Source organism: Ammospiza nelsoni, chromosome 14 (genome assembly GCF_027579445.1).
Source record: "Ammospiza nelsoni isolate bAmmNel1 chromosome 14, bAmmNel1.pri, whole genome shotgun sequence".
NCBI classification, from domain to species: domain Eukaryota; kingdom Metazoa; phylum Chordata; class Aves; order Passeriformes; family Passerellidae; genus Ammospiza; species Ammospiza nelsoni.
In genome coordinates this window covers 13,276,151-13,285,166 of record NC_080646.1, presented here as the reverse complement: position 1 = coordinate 13,285,166, position 9,016 = coordinate 13,276,151, and the positions used below count along the sequence as shown (strand labels likewise).

Genomic DNA, 9,016 nt, shown 5'->3' with positions numbered 1-9,016 from the left:
CCTCGTCATAGCTGTGAAGGAGATAAATTCCTTATTAAACGCTGCCACCTGGGGTTTGTGTTTAGAGGTGAGCCGGGTGCATTCATTTAAAGTCACGATTCAAGAAATGCGTTTCAATATCACCTTTCCAAGTCACCCCTCGCGGTGACGTCACGCTCCCTTGGCCCGGCCCACTTAGCGACGACGCGTCGGGGTCGGGTCGCCATCTTGGCCAATCAGCGAGAGCGATTCCCCGGAAGTGAAACCGCGTCCTGGAGCCCAGCGGCGCCGCGCGTTGCCACGGCAACGGCCTGCAGGATGGTAAAGGGGGGGCAGTGAGGGGAGCGAGACTGGGGGCGGCAGGGGCAGTGGGACCGTGAGGGAAGCGAGACTGGGGGCGGCATGGCGAGTGGGACCCTGAGGGCAGCGAGATTAGGGGGGCATGGCGAGTGGGACCCTGAGGGCAGCGAGATTAGGGGGGCATGGCGAGTGGGACCCTGAGGGGAGTGATATTGGGGAGCCATGGCGAGTGGGACCGTGAGGGGAGCGAGACTGAGTGCCGCATGGCGAGTGGGATCCTGAGGGGAGCGAGCTTGGCGAGTGGGATCGTTAGGGGAGCGGCATGGGGAGTGGGACCGTGAGGGGAGCGAGACTTGGCGGGGAGGGGGGCATGGGGAGTGGGACCGTGAGGGGAGCGAGCTTGGGGGCCATGGCGAGTGGGACCCTGAGGGGAGTGACATTTGGGGGGGGCATGGGGAGTGGGACCGTGAGGGGAGCGAGACTGGGGGCGGCATGGCGAGTGGGATCCTGAGGGGAGCGAGCTTGGCGAGTGGGACCGTGAGGGGAGCGAGACTGAGGAAGGTTCTGGGACCGTGAGGCGAGCGAGACTGGGGCGGGGGAGACTGGGACCGTGAGGGAAGCGATATTGGGCGCGGCGTGGAGAGCGGGACCGTGACGGGAGGGACCGAGGAGGAGCGGGACCGTGAGGGGGGCAGCATGGGGAGCGGGTCCCCGCGGCTGTCCTGCGCCACCGCCTCTCCCTTGTTGCCCGCAGGCGTCCGAGGAGCGGGAGTGGGGCAGGCGGGCGGCCCGGCTGCGGGCCGAGCTGGAGCGGGAGCAGCGGCTGGATGAGGAGCTACGGGCGGTAAGAGCTGCGGGGCGGCCGCCCTCAGGGAGGGGGAAGGCTGAGGAGAATAGTTCGCCTGGCTTTACCTTTGCCTGTCAAAAGTTTTCTCCATTAACAGTCATTTACTGACTCGGAAAGTCTTGCTTCACTGCACAGTCTCCTTGCCTTCTCCCAAATGTGCGTGTGCGAGAGGTGGTACGGAAATTGTTTGTTCTCATCAGGCAGAAGAGAGCAGAAAGCAGAGAGCGCTGCAGCTGGAGCGAGAGCAAAAGCTGGCGGCTGAGCTGGCGAGGCGGGACCTCGAGAAAACGAGAGATGAGAAGATCAGGCAACAAGTCAGAGCAAACAGGTAATTCAGAAATTTCCCAGCTGTATCAAATGGGCTGCTCCTGTTATCAGATTTGGGAAAGCTGTAGCAGGAGTGGAGACGACTCAGACATGGAAGGAAAAGTTACTTTGAGATCGAAGTATAATAAGTTAATTTTAAGCAAATTTTGTCAATAAAAAAGTTGATCCACAAAATTTTCATTTTGAATATATTTACATGTACTAATATATAAATATGTATGTTTATATGTATGTATTTATACTTGGGCATATCTGTGAGCATACATGTGTATGTACATGTACCTGTGCTTAGATAGTTAGAAGTGAAGTATGCAGAACTGTTGATAGCACATGTAGAAATACAGGTTCCTCTTGTTTTCAAATGGATTTTTTTCTTTTTCCACCCTTTAACTAGAGCAATATTTTTCATCAGGGTTGCCCCAATGAAAAGTACTGTGTTTAAATAGTGATGGAAACACAATTTCTTCCCCTAGATACCTACCCTCTTATAATAGGATATTTTTTTTCCCCCTCCAGTCTTGAACTTCGAGAGTTAGAAAGAAAGCTGAAATCTGCTTATATGAATAAAGAACGAGCTGCACAGATTGCTGAAAAAAAAGCTATACACAATGAGAACATGGTAATTAGCATATCCCAGCACCTGACTCACATAATTCTTTTTATGGATTGTGTAGAAGATTTTTCCTTTGACCTTTTCTATCTAAAATATCGTTCAAGCATTCAGTGTTATTGAAAATATATTTTGTGTTATGAAGGATTAAAGCAATAACCAGCTATAAGAAAAAGGTTTACTTTGCCATTGCAGTTGAAAGAGTAGTGATTGAATTAGGTGTATGACTAGTTATATTTGTTATTTTACTGGTTTTGTAGTATTTATCCAAGTCCAAACTATGATACCCTTTGTACAGTAAGTGTTTACAGTGGTGAATCCTTACCTCAGAGTCTGGTTGTTGAAAACAATGTTACTCTCTCCAAACAGTGATCTGGGTAACTTCAGAAGACCTGCAAGCTTGTAGTTATCTGTACAAAGATATTGGTGGTCAGGCAGGTGATTCTGATGGTGTTAATGCTTTATACAGGGCTCAGTGCAGGCACTTGCTGTATAGCAGTGTGTTCATTGGGGGTGTTCTCTGTAGCCCAGCCTCATTCCAGTCATTGTGCTGATGTGAGTGAGTCCCACCTGTGCTCCAATGCTCAATACTTTGTTCTTTAAGTATTTTTAGTGCTCCTCCAGTTGGTCAGATCTTGAGGGTGCCCTTCAAGGGTTCTACTGACTGGATTAAGCTATTAAGCATGTTAAGGCTCTGTATTTATAGATTGAGGTGGAAGACTTTCATTTCTGGTTATGCTGCATAATTCCTTTCCATACTGTGTATTTTTTCATTACAAGCTGTAGTAGTGGGAGTGAAAAGGAATCTTGCATTGCCTTTTTCCCACAGAAATGGGAGGATGAAGTAGCCCAAGAGATGAAGGAAGCGTATGACAGGTATCTGAAAGAAGAAATGTCTGCAGAACTGAAGCGAAACCAGGAGAAGAAAACTTACCATCAAGAACTGGAGAAACAGGTTGAGGAACAGGAGAAGAAGAAGCAAGAGGCTTATGAAGAGTTTCTAAGAGAGAAACACATGATTGATGAAATTGTAAAAAAGATCTATGAAGAAGAACAAATGTTAGTTACTTTGAATTTTTATTATTTATTAATTTAAAACAAAGCAACTCACATAATTCTGCACAGAAACCTAATTTGTATGCACCTATTCCATATATATACTAAGCCCATTTTAGTTTCCCTTGGTCACATTTTAGTAACAACAGACTGACTTGCATGGATTTTCTTGTTGAAACCTTAGAATGTCCCAGTCACTCTTGTGTCCTTGTTCTCCAAATATGAAATCCAGCTTATTTGCAGGAGGGCTTCCATTGGGCACATCATGTTGAACACAACATCATATTAGACATTTCTGCCTCTCCTCTTGTCCCTGCCTTACCACCAGATGCTTTGTTTGCGTGTCTTAGGAACAGAGAAGGAGGTGTCTGAGGCCAATACTCTGAGGGCAGAGTATTGTGTCTGTGTGGGGGAGAGTTCAGTGTAAATAAAAAGTTTAGCGGTTGTGGTGCTATTGGGCTTTGTTTTCTTTCTCTTTGATGGGGCATACATAAGGTGCAGCAGCAGTGTGTACTTTTGTGTACAGTCTGCCTTCCAGAAAGGTGTTAGACATGAGATTCCCTTCTTGGGGCAGTTTATTACTAAGTAGTTTCAATTCAGCTATCTAGTTTCTAGCTGAATGGTTAAGGAGAGTCACTTAAATCTTAGTCTCAGGAATATGTTAATGGTGAGCATCTGGTTAAATACTTACTTACTTATTATGTTAAATAATTATTTGAACAGCTTTTTTCCATCTTCTACAGGGAAAAACAACGGAAGTTAGATAAAATAAGAGAAACTCAGACATATATTGAAGAGTTTATAAAAGAACAAGCTATCTGGAGGAAGAGGAAACAGGAAGAGATGGAAGAAGAAAATAGGAAAATTATGGAGTTTGCAAACATGCAACGACAAAGAGAAGACAGTTGGATGGCTAAAGTTCGAGACAGTGAAGAGAAAAAACAGAGAGTTCAAAACATGGTATCAAAAATTGAAATTATAAAAAAAATTGTTGTATGTTTTTGTCTTTCATTTAGAAACCTTTCCTTCTTGTACTAGCTTGCCAAGACCATGGAAAGAGAAGAACAGAGGCGTAAAGAACGGGAACAAATCCTCCAAGATCTGTATATGGAAGAACAAGAAGCGATGGAAAGGAAGAAAGAGATGGTAAGTGCTGCCAGGTACATGAAAGATTTTTTTTCCACATGTTGGATTTCTAAGTCTGTTAGTGTTGTTTGTGACTTCGGGGTTTCCAGTTATGTTCTAGCACAAAGTATTTATTTTCAACTCTATTTTCTAAATGTTCTCAGTCAGGCAGTTTATAGATTAGCTTAGGTTTTGGAGGGAAAATTTTGTACTTTGAGTTTCCTTTTCTGTTCCTAATATATTTAATTTCAACCAGGAAGGCAAGTGAATGTTTTGAATACCCTTGTGTCCCCATTTATACATTTATTTATCTTGTGAAGGAGAACACCAGTAACTTTCAAGTTTAGATTTAAGCTAAGCAGTTTAATTAATTGGTTTTTTTCTGCATGTCTGTTTCCTATGGGCCTGGATATACTCTGTCTTACCTTGCTGTGGGTGACAGACAAAATGTAACAGTGTTGAGATACCAAACACTGCAGTTTTCAGTGTTGTTCAGGATGACTGTCTGTTGATTCCCTTCATCATAGTGGGAAAAAAATCCCCTTTGGTTTTGGACCTAATTTTGAGAATCTTGTGACATTTGCCAAGCTGATTAATACTGGAGAGCACTGTCAGATATGGAATGTTTGCTCCAGTTAGTTATGCTAGGAGTTAAGAGCTACAGTAAATTTATTCCAACATAAATGGAGTAGATTGGCTGCTGCTGAGAATTTTTCAAAGTATTTTCAGTAATACTGCATTTTACTAAATTTCCTTTCTAGGCAGAAATTGAAAAGAGAATAAGGCAGCGCCTAGACTTAAGGCAAGCATACGAAAAGCAGGTTGCTCTAAAGGCAGCAGAACAAGCAGCTAGGAGAGAAGAGGACAGAGCTCTGGAGCAGCAGATTTTGGCCCAGCTGGCCGAGGACGATCGCATTGAGCAGCTGAACGCGCAGAAACGGAGAATGAAACAGCTCGAACACAAAATGGCCGTGGAAAAAATCCTCGAGGACCGGCGCAAACAGTACATTGCAGAAAAGGTGAGAGTTTCACATGCACCTTCAGTTTGTGCAGTGTTTAAGATAGGAATACTTGTGCTATCCTGAGGGACAATGGTGTTGGTAAGGAAAGGTGATGGGAATTTCAGAGAATAGTGGGGGGAACCAGGACCTTGTTTTGGTTTCTAACAAGAAAAAAGTATTTTAGAGCTAACCTTTTTTGTAGCTCAAGAGGTTGGGGTCAACAACATTCCTGCCCTCCTGTGTAGCTGTGTACTGCACATACCTCTTTGGGAGCCATGAGATCAGCAACACAACTGCTGTCCAGTTTCACATCCCTGGTCAGCTGCACTGGTAATGATGCTTGAGGAGGGGATGGCCTAGTCTTGCTTTGAGGTTAGGTCTCTTTTATTGAGATCTGAGGAAGAAAAGGTGTAAGCTGAAAACAAGACATGGAATCCCATAGTCCTGTTTTCAGACCTCTGTATAGGGTATAAATCACCTGTGTAATGTGAATTGCAATTTCCAGTCATCAGTGTGAGAATTCATAGCTATTGTTCCTTTCCCTGGATTAGAGCAGTAGGGCTGCTCTAATCTGAGAGCCAAAAGGCCACCAGAACTGAACATTGCCTGCCTTCCAAAGGACTTCTGACACCAAACACTTGGATAGCAGACTCACCCCATGACTTGCCATTCAGTTTTCTCTTTTGTTTTCCAGTTGCCAGACAGATACTATTTAAACAATGCTTTGTAGGTTTTCCATACACTTTTCCATCCTTTTCAAAAGCATTTCCTGTGACCAGGAATTAGGAAGTAGAAGTTCAAAATTTATTCCGCTAAAATTTTTTTCTCTTTATGCTGTTGTGGAGAGTGGTGGAAACAAATGCTCACAGAGCTGAAACAGAACTTAGGAAAACTTGTTTATTGTAGGAGCGTGAAATTGAAGAGAGAGAGTTAGAGAAGAAAAGGCAAGAAAGGATCCGTGCAATTATTGAAGAAGAGAGACAGAAACTCTTGAAGGAGCATGCATGGAAATTGCTGGGTTATCTTCCTCGAGTAAGTGAATTGTATTTTAAATACTTTCAATGTCTGTCCTGTAAATTGATTTTCTCCTGGATAGTTCAAGGTGAAGCTGCAAACTGTGCCAGTTCCTGGAGTCAGTGGATGTCCCTTCTGTGTCAGCTCACCTGCTCTCACCTCTTCCTTTTGCCTTTGAGCTGGGCCTGTTTCCAGCACTGCTCTTTGTGCTGAGGGGCTTTGGGCTCTCTGGCACTATTGATACCTTGTACAGAACTCTCTGAAAGCTTCCACAGCACTTTGCATGTCCTTTGTTTGAAATATGGAACATGAGTTCTACAGCAGGGCTTCTCTAGCTAGAAAGGAGTCCACCACACCTTAAAATCCATTTCCACTAATTTCTCAGTTGGGATTTTGGCAGCCATTTCTTGCAGCTCTCTGGCTTGTCTGCCACATATTCCAGAACTATGGACTCTGCAGCAGTGCAATGAACTGCAGCATTTACAGAAGCATTACAGAGCTTCCTCTGTTCATCCCGGTGTTTTTAAAAGTTAAAAAGATGGAAGCAGTTATTGCAATAAACTACAATTTATTTTATATTGTGCTTCACAATTGGAAAGATCTCCTAATAGTACACAAATAAACTGAGAGCTGCCTTAGGGATGTAAAACTGCATTTACAGAAGAGAGGGAACTATCCAGCTGTTAAAGAAATTCTGCAATACTGGAAAACTTTAAGTAGAACAGAGTTTAACATTTATTCAAATATTAATACCATAATTGGTGCAGGAGTGTGTAACACTTGGAGTGAGTTGTTCTCTAATGTGAATTTAATTAAAGGATAACTCATATTGACAAAATTTTGATAAAATTAAACTTTAAATTAATTAAATTGAATTAAAATTAAACAAACTTAAAATTAATTTAATTTTTTCTGGTTTGAATTTTCTGTTGTAGAAAGCCTTGGCAATTTCAGTGTCCAGGGCTCACACATGTGCTATGTATGATGTTCTACTTTTCTGTTCTCTGCTTCAACACTCTTGAGTTGGGTGTTCCTACATCTCATTACTTCACTCAAAATTGTTAAACAGCAAAGTGCTACCAAATAGGAAACTTTCCAATATAAATGCAGTTTGTAACTTTTTTCCTCTTTTTTAAATGCTTCAAGGTATGTTCTGTGGGTCATACATATTTTTAACAGTAAAATTAATTTAGAATTAGAAATTTAGATTTCTGTGTGAAGCTCCTCTTCTCAAAAACATAGTTTTTGATTAAGGTGTCCAGCATTACTTGGTTTCCTGTTATTTCTTTGTATGATTTAATTCCAGCACAGGTAAAGGGGGAGACAGAGCCCCAACCCAGCCTGGGCCTCTTTTCACTGCAGTTGCTTGATTTTAACAAACCTGCCCCTGTGCTGTACTGATTCTAATCACTCCTGTGAGCAAGAGAATGCAGCTAAATGTTGTCTTTTGGCAGAAAAAAAGGGGGCACAGATTGTAACTCACCTGTTTGGGTTTTGTGCCCGTTTTCAGGCTTGCTTTAAAGGCACCATAGTATTATGGATACCATATTTTCTCCAAAGAAAATTTCAGAAATTCATATTTTTTACCTTATGATATTTCTTTCCTGTTAATGCAGGGAATACTCAAAGATGAAAATGATATTAACATGCTTGGAGAAGATTTCCGGTTGGCTTACCAGCAGAGAAGAGGTAATGAACTTTCAGAAGAGAGCTGAACCTTCCCCCAGCTCAGCTCCTGCTTTGCCACTAGGTGTCATCGGATTCCCAGTGAAAACTTCATTTGCTTTTAACGTGAGGAATTCCTTTTTAATAGCATTACAGCCTTCATTTTAAAACCGAAGTTCTAAAAGGATGAGCAGTTAGTTTTTTAGAAGTGCATTTGCATTTTTTAGAAGTCCATTTGCATTTTATAGAAGTCCACTTGCATTTTTCATCAATAAACTGTTCTGGAGTTCTCAATTCTTCTCAGTTAGTCATGTAGTAATGTTAGAAATGTTTTCTTCAGCAATGCAGCAGAACCCTAACCTAGCATGTGTATTCCAGTCTGGACTGAAGCGTTCTCCTAATGCACTGGGAAGATGTGGCTGCACTGGCACTACACTACTACAGCCCTCATTCAAATGCAGTGTGTCTCATCTCCATGAGGTAGATCTGAGGTACTTCACTGGTAGGATCTAAGCAGATATGTTGTGTCATTCTGAGGTCAGAACTACTGTTTATACCTTGCTTTTAATGCATAAACTGAATGGTTTTGTTCCATGTTCTTACTCACTTACTCTGAGGGATGAATCCATTGAAATAGCTGAGGTGTGGCAGAGGTTGATGCAAGCAGCAGAGGCTTGTATTGCTTCTGTTCATTAATGTACACGCAACAGGCTCAGCTCCTCTACCCTGAATCTGTTTTCTAGTTATTGATTACAATACTGAATAATGAAATTTTTATATGGATGTGATGCTTGTAGAGCACCTGGGAATATGGAGTCATTGCTCCTGCCTGTATCCCAAAGCAGCAGCTGATGGCCAGAGAAGGGTTTAACAATTCCGCCTTGACTGAAGGAACACTTTTACACAACCCAGCTCCATGGGACTGTGGAGTCTGTCTGGGTGATGAGGGGCAAGTCTCATGTGTGGTTATGCCAGCCAGGGGCGGTCAGATGTGATTGCTAAAACAAGTTATGGTCATTTCTATAAAAGAGCTGTTGGTGCTTAAATTAGATGCCACACCAGCTAGCTTTGAGGGGAGATCTGTTACAGAGA

The 9,016-nt window shown here is 42.8% G+C and overlaps 1 protein-coding gene across 1 annotated transcript; it reads left to right on the top strand.

The window, feature by feature from the left end:
* The first annotated feature begins 255 nt into the window (after positions 1-255).
* On the top strand, positions 256-8,218 carry MNS1 (meiosis specific nuclear structural 1). The gene is made up of 10 exons (XM_059481929.1): positions 256-300; positions 1,034-1,123; positions 1,327-1,454; positions 1,970-2,072; positions 2,893-3,122; positions 3,863-4,079; positions 4,158-4,265; positions 5,006-5,263; positions 6,152-6,277; positions 7,876-8,218. The coding sequence occupies exons 1-10, from the start codon at positions 298-300 to the stop codon at positions 7,972-7,974; spliced, it is 1,362 nt and encodes a 453-aa protein (XP_059337912.1). The 5' UTR covers positions 256-297; the 3' UTR covers positions 7,975-8,218.
* Positions 8,219-9,016: the final 798 nt, after the last annotated feature.